Source organism: Suricata suricatta, chromosome 2 (genome assembly GCF_006229205.1).
Source record: "Suricata suricatta isolate VVHF042 chromosome 2, meerkat_22Aug2017_6uvM2_HiC, whole genome shotgun sequence".
In the NCBI taxonomy this organism is placed as follows: Eukaryota; Metazoa; Chordata; class Mammalia; order Carnivora; family Herpestidae; genus Suricata; species Suricata suricatta.
In genome coordinates, this window is record NC_043701.1 from 14,257,825 (window position 1) to 14,273,376 (window position 15,552).

General features: G+C 39.2%; 1 protein-coding gene and 1 long non-coding RNA gene across 10 annotated transcripts in view; one reads left to right on the top strand and one right to left on the bottom strand.

Annotated features, from left to right (window-relative positions):
* LOC115278295 (putative RNA-binding protein Luc7-like 2) overlaps nt 1-10,975 on the bottom strand; it is a 57,793-nt gene extending 46,818 nt beyond the window's left edge. For 2 of the 8 annotated variants that reach the window (XM_029922769.1, XM_029922760.1), the window contains exon 1: nt 267-2,057. In XM_029922769.1, coding sequence (XP_029778629.1) covers nt 267-318 — 52 coding nt within the window. In that variant the 5' untranslated portion in view covers nt 319-2,057. Of the gene's footprint in view, nt 1-266; nt 2,058-4,690; nt 4,793-7,258; nt 7,274-7,451; nt 7,536-10,493 lie in introns of those variants that run through there. The other 6 variants (XM_029922750.1, XM_029922751.1, XM_029922775.1 and 3 more) reach the window with 6 other exon arrangements.
* Nucleotides 10,121-12,744, top strand: LOC115278362. Of its 2 annotated transcripts, XR_003902841.1 has the most exons (3): nt 10,121-10,419; nt 10,800-11,234; nt 12,605-12,744. It is a non-coding gene; the product is annotated as an uncharacterized LOC115278362 (long non-coding RNA). The 2 variants fall into 2 exon arrangements; XR_003902840.1 differs by lacking the exon at nt 12,605-12,744 and having other exon boundaries at nt 10,800-11,421.
* Nucleotides 12,745-15,552: the final 2,808 nt, after the last annotated feature.

A 15,552-nucleotide genomic window follows, 5' to 3' on the forward strand; every position in this document is an offset into this window, starting at 1 on the left:
ATAAGCTCATTGTAAATGCCAACAGCACTATTTTATGGTCCTGCCTTTTCTGAAACTGACGTAAGCCTTAAATTGTACTAGTAACAATGAAACCTTCAGCCTGTATCATATCTGACATCGTTTTACATGGTGCATGCTATTTTACCAATGCCCACCCCCACCTCCCATCCAGCGCCACCCACCCTCTCCCTCCCATACAAACAATAAATCAAATAAACTTTCATAGATTTAGGTGCTATTTTAAAAACATCAAAATTTTACTTTACCCATTCTCTCCGATGCTCCCTGTATTTTTTTAAGCTGTGAGTGGATGACCATGCTATGTGATCAACAACTGTGAAGGCTAAGCAAAAGTGAACTGAGTTTAGTATTGTAATTAAAAGAACCTTAAAGTCTGTAATATTTGACATATATAATGGTATGCAGAATCCTAATTTTACTGCATATTATCAGGCATTAATGGCAAGCAATTTATAAAAACAACTAATTAGTATTTCTTTTGTATAGAATTAGTTTAGAGCTTAGCTTAGGGAAACCAGAGAGAATAAAACTCAACAGCACACAAAGCAAACAGAAGCAACCCCTGGTTTATAAATGGGGCCAGAAAAGGGAAAGCCCTCCCCACAGGTACACTTGTTACAGGCCAAATGTCACCACTGGCTTAGAACAGAGTAGGCACATTCCCCTTGAAATAAAATCCATACACCTTCAGTGAGAGGAAAGCAGAGCAAGAAAGACAAGCGTCTAACCAAAAGCTTAAAGCTTATTTCCCTGTGCCCTCAAATCATCAAAGACAGAGAAATGTTCACCTTCTTACCACCATATCTTGTATTATCTACTGAGTCCACATAGTAACAAAGAAACTATATAAAGACCCAGAGCCAATTTCTAGTCTAGGGCAGGAAGAAACTTGCCCTGTCCCAGTAACTCGCCCTTACCCCAGTTCAGAGGTAAAATCAGGTGATTACTGCTGCACAGTGCCTACTACCCTAAAGAACCAATTTGAATACTTTTACACCCTCCATGAGGTTTCTCATCATCTCTAACTTCTCCCACCTACCTTTGCTGTTCCTTTAGAATTCAGCCTAAAACTCCTCTGTAAAAAGTCTTATTATTCTTTTTTAAAAATCTATTACTCCATGTAATTGTTAATAAATGCACTCAGTTTAAGTCACTGTATGTTTATATAGATCAAAGTATAGAATTTGTTTTATAAAAGGACTCACTACCATGTCTTAACATATTATGATTACAGATGCTTTGAAAATAGTTAATCTGACTTGATACGTGTCAAACTTCTCAAGAATATCCTTATTACATAAGAAAACAAAGTGTACTCAGCCAAAGGTGGCAGTGGGAAAAATTATGGCATTCTCCTTCCCAAATGTAGTATCAAGTCACTTCTATCTAATAGAACTCACAAAATCATACTGAGTAAATAACAGCAAATTTCCTTTCCCCCAGAAAATGCAAAAGTAAGGGCATTATATGGTTCAGAAAGGCTATCCCTCCTAATCTTTTCATATGGTCCTAGAGGTTTATAATTACAAATGGGTACTACTACTACCCCTATCAGAACTCCCAAGACAACCCAACATATAAAAAATGCAATGCCCATTGTAGAAGAAATCTCTAGAACAAGTTCATTCTTACCGAGTGTGATCAAAGATCAATAATGCTAAAATAACTTTTTAAATTTACCAGCCTACTTGTCCATAAAAATCCCTGTAACCAATTATAAAGAACAAGACAGGGAAATAACCTTGGGATTAGGTGAAAAAGCCTGCAAGATATTTAAGAGCTAACAGAATGGTGATGGAAATGTGAGGACAGAAGTACTAAAGTGGCTACATTCCACAGGCGCTGTTCCACCCCTTGCCACGACCATATCTTCTCTCATTACACAAGCAGAGTCTCGGCCACTGGCAGGGGTCGTGGCGGAATACATACTTTATGAAATCTATCAACAGAGTTCTCCTTTTAGACTTAACACATTAGGAAAGCCTTATTAATAAATTACTACCTAAAAATTAAGTTCTAGAAGTTGATTATACAGAATGTATTACAATATATGTCACAGAGAAAAATTAGTCACTAAAAAGTTGCAGCCTGCTAAATTTTATATTTTGATACTTACTTGCAGAACTGCAATTCTGATACAGTAACAGCTGTACTCTGGATATCTGGTACCTTCTATCATCCACAACTTTCTATGCACAAAATTAGAAGTAAGGAAAGCTATCTCTGGCTATGAAGAAATAGCTGAAAAGAACCAAAGAAAAAGTGATTGACTGATTTACCAAAAGACAAATTCTCGCTGGCTGGCTATAGCTATAAATGCTAAGCAGAGCCTCCCCAAATCAAAAAATAATGCAGCTAAATAAAAAAGGAAAAGAAATGAGAATATCAAAGGACAGAAGTGACAAACGTCTCAATGATAAAGGAAGTTAAAATGAAAAACAGAGATTACCATGAAGGAGACTGAGCCTTCTAATTTCTGAAAAGACACAGCAGAAATACTGTGTCACATTGAATACACACTAAATTCACAAGGATTGCCTCTGGGGAAAGGACTGTGACTGTAAAGGGGAAGAGAAGGTACTTCATCTGTAATGCTTTGTTGCTTTTTAATTTGAAGAAACTATACAAAACACATTTGTTTACTTCTATAGGTGTCTGATAGTCCTTTGAATTTTTAAACAGTATTTGCAAAACTAGGCCCCATAATCAGCATCAGAGAATTCATCACTTAAAAATAAATGTTAACTGTGTATCTTAGAGTCTTAGATCACTACTTTATATTGCAGAGACAAAAGATAATACAACAAGTATGTCCATAATCTCCAAGGAAAGGAAGAAATAACTAAAGCAACTCAGGAACCTGGAGATATTCAGGAAAGAAAGATTCTACTCCTATCAACAACTACTATACCCTAAAGAACATCAGCCAATAAATATACTGAACACCATGCCTAGGGAAGTATCCCTCTAAATACTCAGAGGCAAGTTAAAGATCAAAATACGAATGCATGATTTCTAGAACCTGAGATGAATGCACTATTTTCTTAGCAAGCACGTCCTGCTGTCCTCCTGTCCAGTGTAAAACCGCAGCCATTTCCCCCACAGCATCTAGACCAAGGGTTATCTTTGATAAACAACTTTTCCCACAGCCAGGCAGCTTTTCACATTCCTACTGTGGAACAGGTTGGTGAAATTCTGCAAAATCACTAGTCACTATAGACCAAAACACTATTGGAGAGGTAAGAATTCAAGCTAAATGAGGTAATTTCACCCCAGAGGTCTAGATGAACCTTGCTAGGGACCCCTAGATCTCTCCATCTCACAGGTATGTATTTCTTCTGGTCAGTTATTTCTACCTCAGGCCTTGGGTATGTACAGTTCAAACAGCTTTTTCTTTCACAATTACAGCTACAATTTTCATTCCAATGTATGAGATTTGTACCAAAGGTGACTTTAGCTGTTGTACGATTTCACCCAACAGGATTTCACCAACATTTAAACACTACTCAATCATTTAGTGGTGATTATTTTAGATCTCTCCATCTCACAGGTATGTATTTCTTCTGGTCAGTTATTTCTACCTCAGGCCTTGGGTATGTACAGTTCAAACAGCTTTTTCTTTCACAATTACAGCTACAATTTTCATTCCAATGTATGAGATTTGTACCAAAGGTGACTTTAGCTGTTGTACGATTTCACCCCAACAGGATTTCACCAACATTTTAAACACTACTCAATCATTTAGTGGTGATTATTTATCATGAGTAAGTTTAAAAGTACATGAAGTCCATCTGGTGCTTAACATCTAACAAGTTCTAATGTTCAGCACAAGTGACAACAGTCTACTTTACCTCTTAAAATACCATGTTGTTCTCACTGTACTTTTCTGCTGACATAAATCTTCATTTTAAAATTAAACTTAAATTTTGGAAAGTGAGTTGAAATAAAGAAAATATTAAAAAAACAAAAAATAGAGTAAGAAATAGTCAACATGGTAGTGTGACTAACATTTTGGAAACATTTACCTGGAACAGGGCTTCTCAAACTTAAATGTGCATCAGAGTCTTGTAAAAGGGTTCTTAAATCACACATTACTGGTCCCAAACCCCAGAATTTCTGGAGGCAGTTGGGTGAAGGTAGGCCCAAGAATTTGTATTTCTAACAAGTTCCCAGGTATTACTAAAGCTGCTGGTCTAGGTATCACACCTTAAGAATCACTAATCTAGAAGAGTGATCAATAAGCTTTTTCTTAAAGGGCCAGAAAGCAAACAGTTAAAGCTTGCTGGCCATATGTCTCTTATTATTCAACTCTGTTTTAAATCAGACGAGATCAGGCACATTCAGGGTGGTATGGCCGTAGACAACTCTGTTTTAAATCAAAACAGCCACAGATAGTATATACACAAATGGCATAATTGTGTTTATATAAAACTTTATTTACAAAAAGCAAGTGTGCCACAGTGGCAGTCCTGATCTAAAATATACCCAAAAATATAACTGAAAAGGGTATACTGTGTAATCTAATAGAACAAAGAAGCAGTGAACAACTAAGTATAATAAAGATACTATCCAATAAATACCCAACCTATTTAACTGAAAGGCTAAATTTTGGAAAGATTAACTCAAAGAGAAAACTGAGATCTCAAGAAGGTAAAACAAAACAATTTACCATGCATTCAGAAGACATGACAAAAGACTCAGCAAAGGCAGCTTGTTAACCTCTTTTCCTGTTGAATCACACAGGTCAAACATCACTGCACATGGTTCACAACTAAATTAGAACATATGGATCAATTATCTAGTGAGTTTTTAAGAAAAAAATTTTAAAGACTCCTTTCTCTAGCCCATGTTAAACAGCAAAACTGACAATTTATTTGGTTTTTACAAACTACTTTTCTCTATTACCTCAACAAACTTACAAAAATGGATTAACTGATACATTTTGGCCTTGCCTTCCAATTGCTACCCTAGCAGCTACTAGTGCATGAGAATTTAAACCAAAAGGAACAGAATGACTTCTCTGCAGGTGCTGAATTCATAAGACTCCTGTTAAAAATGTGCCCTCTCTCACTCCCTCATTCTTGCTCCAGTAAAATGTCCCAACCTTCCTTATCTTCTTAGTCTACAACTTCTTAAGAATGATTAAGCTGGACAAGTACGACCATTTATATTTCTTCACAGATTATACTAACAGCCCCGGGCTCTTAGGATTCAACTCATTTCATGCATCTTTCTAGAATTTCATTCTTGAGAAGCATCTGCCTCATTTTTCATAGTTTTACCTATACTCAGGGACCTTCAGTTCAATGCCGTCTATCTTCTGTAACCCCACCACTTGCCCGAACTCTCAGCAACTTCAAGCTTTAATGTATGAAATCACCTGATACTGAACACAATCTGACTCAGTGAATGACCATGATCCATGACATCAACTTGCCCTTGAGTTCCTGCTACCTATCTTGAACATGCAACTTACCATTTCTCCGTGTCTGACATCTTATCCACACCAAATCATTTACTTTCTACTTACAGAGCTTATGCAGATAGACAAAATGATTTTTCTTCAATTTCAACTTATTTATTTACCTAAAGTAAAAAAGACCATAGGCTCTCTTGCATAGGCTTCCTTGAAGAGAGCTAAACAGCTATAGACAATCCAAGGACAATACAAGAATATATGAAATGATACTATTCTTATTTTCTGAGCTGTTTTGCAGACAGAAATATTCAGAGTTTAAGATGCAAAATTAGTTAAAGTTTGTTCAAAACATATTCACTGTATTTTGATATGCCTGGACCTCTGATGAAGCCAAATTTTTACTAAAACTCTTATTTAGCCTATGTTTAACTACTATTTAGCCTTATTTTTTGCTAATATTTCTTATGTTAAAAGAATTTACAAGCTCTGGAGTAAGATATATCCCATTATTTTTTAAACTGTGTGCTTTTACATCAAAGGCTATGCCTCCTTCACTTAAAATGAACAATCCAAGGAGAATAAAGAATGGCTTAAAACTGACCAAGAAATAAATATGGTTCATTATGCTAATGAGAAAAAAAAATTTTTTTAATGCTCTCAATGTTCATGACAAGTCAAGGAACACAGACTACAGTAAAGATGATTTTATGAGAAAATCTACTGAAGAAAACACTACTTCAATCTTCAATTATTTACCAGAAAGGCAGCAATGTCATACTGTCTTACAGGTTCAATACTTATGTACCACTAAACTTACATTCGACACAAGTAAATGATTTTCTAAACTTTATTTTCCTGGTTATCTCTTAGGATGAGTAGTATCCTTTTAATTTTACATTCCAGAAAACTACTGCACAATATAAATGACAGCAAAAATATTAAATCTGACTAAATGTACTCTAGTAACTGAGTAAGTACATCATTGTATGGTTAGAAAGATTGCCCTCAAATATAGATAAAATTATCTGAAAGCTTTAACTTTCCCTAAACATTTCCTAACCATAATGGGCAATTAAGGATGCTATAAAAATTCTATTCTGGGTTCTACATTCTACTGGTTGTTTGGGGGTAGGGAGTGTGGTGGTGGGGAGAGAGGAGTGATTGCCATGCCTGGCCTGTTTTAACCTTTCAGAGATGATTTCTGCTATTTAAAGGTTGTAAGCAATTATATTATATGGAGTCCTCAAAACTGCTTACTGTAAATTCCCTAATTTCTAAACTTAGGATGTAATCTAAATTCATATCCTCAATTTTAATTCCTATCCCTTGCACCTTGCCAGGCGGTTTTGGAGTCAGGACCAGAGACTGATAACCAAATTTTATGTGTTGGCGAAAGGCCTTTAGCTAAGGGACATCCCTGCAATTAACCCAACTCTCAACAAATGACTACAGTCTGTGCAAGGACACAGAGTTCCTCCTCCCACTGTGACAAAGACAGTTCTCAAACTGCTGCTCGAATTTTCCTTTGCTGCTCCTCCCTACTTTCAAATGGACTACGTTCAGGGAAAATAAATTATCCCTTTCGCTTCTATTAATGCTAACAAATAAAAAATAGAAAGGTATCTGTAAAGTTTAACGTATCTCAAACTTCAGATAAAATAACATATTAACTTATATCTACTTATGGTTCCTCTCTTCTAAAAAGCTTAAAATATACTTATTTTTCAATACTTCTTGAGTGTAACATAGGAAATTATTTGGTTTCCCATTGAACAAATTATTGATTTAACTTGAGGCAAAAAAGGTTAAGTGACTTACCCAAAGTTATAATTAGAGGAACAGCTGGGGCTAGAAACCAGGTCTCCTGAGTCTCAGCCCAGGGCTCTTTTCCTTAGCCCATTATGCCTTATCAGAAAAATCCAGATACAGTCAGACCCCCAGTTACATGGGTATGAGTTACACTGATTCACATATACAAACTTTATATAGTGTGACCAATGTTTCAACTCACGCGATACCCTGCTTCCATTTATGCAGTATGCCAGGCATCGGCACGATTTTCAGTGGCACACAGGCGGTTGCCACCACCAGGGCCCTAGGCAAAATTGCAAAGAAGGCAAAGTTTGTCTTTGGCCCTCCCACCACCCTTAGGCATTCCTCTCCCACCGCCTGGTCATCCCCTGCCCAGCCTCCCGGCACCATCATGCTGCCCTCTGGTTGTCCAAAGCCCCCCACTTCCACCACTCACCAAGGACTGACCTTTCTGGAAGTGCCCAGTGTTCCAAAATTACCTCTCCATTTCCCTGACACTAAAACTCCTATTTTTGAGAATTTCAATGAAGTTTAGGTATTAGGTAATCTAAATGATTAACTGATTTAAGTAACTCAAAGTAAGATCTACTTTTAATAGACTTACATCTCCAAGGAGTTTAAAAAGGAAGTAATTAAAAACTGATTTTGGGGAGGGGAAGAAGGAAGAAATATTTTTATTGGAGGAGGAGAGGGGGAGGTGCAAGAAAAAGGTTTTCCCAGTGCCCCAGGCCTTTTGTGCCACTTCAGATTCCCTCAGAGACAGGAGGACACTGAGAGTTAAGGGACCTTATTGTGACTTTGAGTCTCACTATCCCAGAAGACTGTGGTTGTTTTATAGTTAGTCTCTGGGATGATTTTACAAAAGAAAGAGAGAGAGAGAAAAGAGAGAGCAAGAGAGCGCGAGAGCTGCCTTAATTAAATACCCTCCCCTACCTACCTTTTCCATCTCTCTCCCACCTCTTGGATCCCCATTTCCACCTCTTAGTGCCAAAGTCACCCAACAGCATTCCCTGTAAGCTGTTCCTTTGTCCAATACAAAGTTTCCATTATGTGGTTTCAAATTATATGGTGTTATTCAGAAACGAATCCAAGTTCCCCTACCCCTGGGTAACTTGAAGTTGACTGAATGCTAAAAAAAGAACAATCCTAATTATTTAAAGGTCCTGAATCATAAGATGAAATATGTAAACTCATTACTAGTAAAAAGGAAAAGAATGTTCTGATTCTTGTAAACATAAATGAATTAATCTGGATAGATAAAAAAAACATTCAATCCTTTTCCTTGAAAGTAGTAGGTTTCTTACTTCTGGCCCAACACAGCAGTGAAAACCCAGTCATTTCAGCTAAATAATATCATGGACTTGTTTACAGGAGTTCATTTGAAATCCTCTTAGTCTTGAGGCAAAAAAAAATCCAGTAACAGACACATAAAAATGTAAATTTATTTGTACACAAAGCAGAATGGATTTTAAGAAACCCATGTTTCTGCGATCTACACACACAGGAAGAGAAGGATAGGTATTCTTTTTTTTTTTTTTTTTTATGTAGCTTTGCAATACTAGATTGGCTACCTTGTTTGGAAATGTATCAGGTGATTAAGTTACTTTGTTCCAACTACCCTCCCAGTAAAATTAAAAATTCAATCCATGCAGGAGGTACCAAAAATGGTATCCATCTAGGATTAAAAGGGTCATATAAAATCTTAAATGATTTCCAAATTTTTATTACAAAAATTATTCTATCAGCCAAAATCCTGAATTAGGTCTCTTCCCAATACCATCTTCATTATGGAAAAGGAGCAATGTTAAGACATGCTGCAGTTACAAAATAGCCATTCTTATCTAAAAGTGAAAAATGAACAGGTAAACGTTTCTTCAGGGGCATTTTTAATTAATGTTAACTTTCAAGGGTTTACTACGCAAAATTCATTTCCTTCCCAATCTTCCACTCCTCTCTACACAACCACAAATAAGTCTGCCACCTTCACCTGTTTATATGTCCTATGAAGACAAGTTCCCCATGTGGGTTTTTATTAAATTTCAAATGTAACACTGAAAAGTCACTCTCAGTATGCACTGCGAAAAATAGATGAATTCAGTATATATATATTTTTAATCTACTCACATATTTTGCTGCAAAGTACTCAAGAAAATCAGAAAAGCAATTGTTAAAAAAATGTGTGCCTTTTCTCTTACGTCGAGCAATTTAAATAACTTTTCAAGGAAAAACCATTTAATGGCTAAGAAACGATCTGTAACATAAAAATGAGCAAGGGTTTTGCTGTTAAGAGAAAGTACTGAACTAGGCCTTTCCTCGGAAACAGCGTAGATTTGAGCTCAATTTGAGAATACATTACTAATTATCACCAAAAAAGCAACAGCATTTCATCTTTTTATTAAAAATTCTTTATGACAAAAAGATATCCAGCAATTAGAGATTCTTCTACACAAATTCTAACCTAAGTGCTTAGAAGGATTGTTGTTTCCCTCAAATCTACTTCACTGGGCACATTTTCAAAATGGCTCTATTTGGGAGACATGCAAAATTTGTCAATATTTACTGAACAAAGCTTCTATTAAATTTTCTAACAAGATGGACGTCTCTCGGAAAAAACAGGCCATAATATTTTTTCTTTTCACAAAATGGGGCCAAACACACCCACTTCAAGAAACCATGGTTTGGGTCAGATTTTTCCGTAAGAATGGTTGTTTCTGTGGGGCTCGAGAGTACACTTCTGGGCCTGGAATCACTGTGAGGGTTTTCTCCGGACCCAGGTGAGGGGAGGAGGATGGGGTGGGGGCAGGACAGTTGTCTCTGGATGCTCGGGAGGGCGGCGGCGAGGGACGATTCCAAAGCTCTGGGTTAAGAAATGAGTTCAGGGGGCGGAGGCTTCAGCGGCCCACCGGTACCTAATCAGCCACAAGACCGGAAGCCCCACAATCCGAGAGAGACGTGGGCTTCCCCCATCCCAGACAAGTCAACACGGAATCCCAAACTCTCCTTTCTGCCTCCAGGCCCCGTCTGACCCCATTGGCAGCAGTTCCCGCCAATCCGCGGGGTCACCGCCCCCCCAGCCCGCCTGCCCAGCCGTGATTGGATGGGACGGGAGCCGGGACCTCGTGTTACCAATCTGGGAGCCCCTTACTCAGCCACACGCTAAAGCCCAGGTACGCCCGCGGAGCCCCTTCCCCTCGCTAGCCCCTTCCCCTCCCCCACCCCCAGGGCGCTGGCAGACACTTACCGTCCCGGGAGGTGCCCATCAACTGGTCCAGCATCGCGCGCATCTGGGCCTGCGCCGACATGGCGGCGGCGTAGCGAGCGGACGGGCGGGGGTGGGGCGCAGACCGGGCCCTTTCGGGCGGGGGGACAGGGGAAGGGGTGGGGGAAGGTGAGACTCTGTCTCAGTTGCCGCCGCCGCCGCCTCGAGGCGTGTGGAAAGGGAGCCGGAGGGCTTGTAGGAGAGTCCGGGCTGCGCTCCTCACGACGATGCGTTAAGTGGAAGGCAGCAGCCCCCGAACGCAACCCTCGTTCCCTCACTCTCCGTCAGGTCCTGGGACAGAAGCGTTACGGGCTAAGCAAGCTCTCGCCTCCAACACCGCCACCCGCCAGAAGCCGTCAGCCCCCCCTTCAAGCTCTGACGCCGCTCGTCGCCACCGTCGCCGGGACGTGAGCGCGCACGCTCCTCGCGCTTAGTTGTTTCCCGCGGGGGCTCCACCAACTGGCGTCCAACTGCATTTGCTCCACCCGCTCCGCCCGGGAGAGGTTCCACCCTAACGGCTCTCGGGCGCGTGCACGCGAGCTTCTCCCGCCCCTTTCCCCCAGATCTCGCGAGACTGGTTATCAAACGACCCTCGAGCTAGATCCGCCCGCGGCGCCAAACTGCACGCACCGGTCTGCGAGTGGGCTAGGCCCGCGCCGCACGCTGTGCTGGCGAACCGAACTCAAATTAGCAAATGTGCCTGAAGGTTAGCCCGAGTCAAAAGTAAGTGGAGACCTCGCGGATCAGTTCTACTGAGGTTAGCAGTCTTAGTAGTTAATACGGGCGTATTTCTAACGCATATTCACTGACCGATTAACTCGCTTTTAGGGGCCCACCCAGTGTATACATTCACTCAACCTTTTCCCCACTGCTGCCTTGACCTTCTATAAAAGGAACCCTGGAGAACTGATGTCTGGGTCGTTTTCCTTATCTACGCATAGAGAAGCTAAACTCCCACCCCTGAACTTCAGGAAATAACACCTGAACTTAATACACTAGGAAACAGATGCCCTAACCCATTCAGATTGATTATAATTATTTATAACAGGAAGCTGGTAGTCTAAATTTGGAACTATAAAAATTAAGCAGTATTTTCAGAAAGGAAAGGAGGTGATCTTCTTTTAGAGAATTTCTTTTTTTCCTGCTTAAGAAGTAAGTTTGAAGAATTAGGCCTTATCAGTGTATCGGCAGCATTGACCGCGGGAAAGAAAACCTGTGCGTTCATAGCTTGCCATCACCTTGGATTCAAAATCTTGGTCGACCGATTGCTAACTGAGACCTTCAGCAATTGATTTCGTAATCTCATGTTTATGGATATAAACACAAAATTGTTGTGAGGGCTAGCAGAAAATGCTTAGCCTTGTACTTTAACTTTTTTTGTAAAATATCCCTTAAAATGAGACCTAGGTACTTCCTAGATACTTGGAAAAGAAATAACAGTAAAATGTTTTCATTAAAAGTTTATATGCATTAGCCTGAAACAATTTATTAGCAAGATCAGTAAAAAACAAATTAATAAATAAAATAGTCATAGGCCCAAGATCCCTTTCAATGAATATTGGGCCAATAAAAAACTTTAAAATTAGGCTGTCTTTTGTAACTGACGAAAGAGTTTCCCTCCAATTATTTAAAGAATTCAAAATTCCAACAATTCCAAATACTAATATCATTGAAAACAATTTGCAACAGAAGTGTACAAATTATGCCCTAGTGGGAGTCATACTATATATACAGTATGATCTTTTGAAAAACTTGGAAGAGGGGGCACCTGGGTGGCTCAGTCTGTTGAGCGCCGGACTCCGGCTCAGGTCATGATGTCACAGTCCGTGAGTTACAGCCCCGCAGCGGACTCTGTGCTGACCGCTCGGAGCCTGGAGCCTGCTTCGGATTCTGTGTCTCCCTCTCTGCCCCTCCCCCACTCACTCTGTGTCTCCCACTCTCAAAATAAAGTCATTAAAAAAAATTTTTTTTAAACCTTGGGAAGGAAGTAGACTAATGTGTTGAATAATTTATGTGTTAATGAGAATTTAGTTTTTATCCTTTACCTTCTACTTTTCTGGTTGCTTACATTTTATTGATTTACTTTCTTACAGTTCAACTTCTTTAGATTACAAGATGAGGAACTGAGACACAGCTGGAGGGTCCCAACACCCAGTGGTTGCTTCCATTTTAAATCATGAACAGCATATAGTTGGCTTTTTTTAAATTTAATAATCATATTCATTTCTTTTCATTGAAGCATTTATTCATTTATATTTGTGTAATTACTCATATGTTTGGTCTTAAAGCTCTTCTATTTTGTCTACTTGTCTCATCTATTTGATTTTCTCTCCTTTCTTGCCTGCTTTCTACTCATTCCATTTTTCCCATTCTAGTAATTTGGAAGTTTGATTTTATTTTTATGCTTTTAACAGTTACCCTGAAACTTAAAATGGGCATTCTTAATACCTTTTCACTTTGTCCAGATAACACAAAGAAGACTAACTCCTTTTAACCTCTCCTGAAGTTTTATGCCCATTTTTTGAAGCTAAACTTCATGTAATGTTCATCTATTTACCACTTTGTTTTCTCTTCACTTCATGTAATGTTCATTACCACTTTCTTTTCTCTTCATTCCTTCTGGAATTTCTGCCTTTCCATCTGGAATCATTTCCCTTTTGTCTGAAGTTTAAACTTTAGGACAGGAGTCAGCAATCTACAGCCCACAGGCCAAATCCAGCCCACTGCCCATTTTTCTGAATAGTTTCATTGGAATACCTCCAGGCTTATTCATTTGCTATTGTCTATGGTTGCTTTTGCACTACGACAGCATTGTTGAGCATTGTTGAGTAGTTGTGTCAGACAACGTACTGTATGGCCAGCAAGACTGAAATATTTACTATCTAGCTTTTAACCGAAGTTTGCCTAACCTGCTTCAGAGTTTGCTTTTGTGTTGGTCTGCTCGTGGGGAACTGTCCCATTTTTGTTGATCTTAAAAGCTCACTCTTGCTTTTCATTCTAGATAGGTATTTTTATTGGGTATAGAATTATCAATTTTTTCAGTTTCAGAGTTTTTGAGTTCTTTTTCTTCTGTGCCTCTGTGGTCTTTTTTTTTTTTTTTTTTTTTTTAATAGTTTCTGGTTCCCTGATATAATTTCCAAGCCTGGTTATTCTTTGATCTTAGTGAACATAATTGTTTTGTAATCTGAGTTTGCTAAATCTAAGTATCTGAATTTTTTTTGTAGTTTTGTTTGTTGCCTATTATTTCTGCTGTTTTTCATTTACAGAGTCTTGTTTTCCTGTGTGTCTGGTTATCTTTATGTGCTGAACATGTATTTTAAAAAATATGTAGGGGAATAGTATAAGCCTAAGTAAGATCTAATAATATCTTCCTCCAGAGAAGATTTTTATTTTTCTGATAGGTCGTTGAAGACCTTACTAGTCAAGGACTACCATAATACAGGTTCAAGGTCTCAATTCCTCTTGACCACCAAAATGACAAAAATCTGGGCTGGAAACCTGGCAAGGGCTTTTTGCTTACAGATCATCCTTGAGGGGGAACGTCAGAGTTCTGGACTCAAGTGGGTGTGGAATTTTTGAGTGCCTACCTTGATGGGCCCTAGACTTGGCTTTCTGCATGCCCATCCCTACAAACCCACCAAAAATGCAGCTCAGTTTTATTACTGAACCTGTTACTACAAAACTGGCATGTGTCCTGAAGCCAAATATGTGTCTTTATGTGCTACATTTACAAGGGACAAAAGTGGTTCAGGGAAGAGATGCAAGAGGTAAGAAGTCTGGACTAGAGTATTAGAGATTCAAGAGAGTCTTAGGAGGTACAATCTAATTAATTCAGTGATTATTTAACTGAGGCTATGAAGGAGCAGAAGCAATCAAGAATGACTCCATTTTCTGGCTTGAGTAACTGGCACAAATCTCAATACCAGAGAGTAGGTTTATAGGGGAAGATGATGAAGTTCTATTTTGAATGCATTGAATTTGAGATGCCTTTGAATCATCTAAGTCATGTTGTCTGTAAAGCAGTTGGACATATGGGTTTGCACGAGGGCTTGGCTGGAGTTAGCCTGTTGATGATAATTGAAGCCTGGGAAGAAGAGGTGATCTCACCCAGGGAAAGCATATCAAGTGTGCAGTAACAACCTAGATTTGAACCCAAGAAACATCAACATATATAAGGAATATGCAGGAGAGGAAACTGAAGACAACTGGCTAGAGCAAGAGAAGAAAACAAGAATGTGATTTCATCAAAGCCCTGAGAAAGTAATGGTCAGTAGTGTCAGTTGCTTCCTAGAAGGGCACCTGGCTGGCTCAGTCAGCAGGAAATGGGAATCTTGATCTCAGGGTCATGAGTTCAAGACCCACGTTGAGGGTAGCTATGTTTTCTTAAGAAAAAATAAGCTCCCTAGAGATCGAGCAAGATAGGGAATGATCCACTGAGTTTAGTGACCTGAAGGTCATTTGTAACCTTGCAAGGCAGTTCTGGTAGAGTGGAGGGCAGAAACCAGACTCTAGTGGATTGAGGATAATTGGGCAGTGAAAAATACAGAAAATGGACATACGCAACAACATGATTAACCTCAGAATCAGTATGCTACTTAAGAGTGGATACTATATGACCAAATTTGGGTTAAATTCCTGAGAGGCCAAAATAATTTATGCTCACAGCAAGCATGTCAGTGGTTGCCTGAGACCAGGTGTGGAGAAGGGGAATTGGATTGACTTCAGAGTGGCACAGGGCAACTTTTGGGGGTGATGGAAATGTTCTTTCATTTTCATAGGGTGTTTATTACACAGATATATTCACTTGTCATTCATTGGCCTGCACACTTAAAATGGATATATTTATTATACATAAATTATACCTCAATACAGCCTATTTCATGTTTTAATTTTTCTTTAGTGTTTATTTATTTTGAGAGACAAAGACAGACCAGGAGCTGGGCAGGGTCAGAGAGAAGAGACACAGAATCCGAAGCAGCTCCAGGCTCTGAGCTGTCAGCACAGAGCCCCATGCAGGTCTCAAAGTCATAGACTGTGAGAT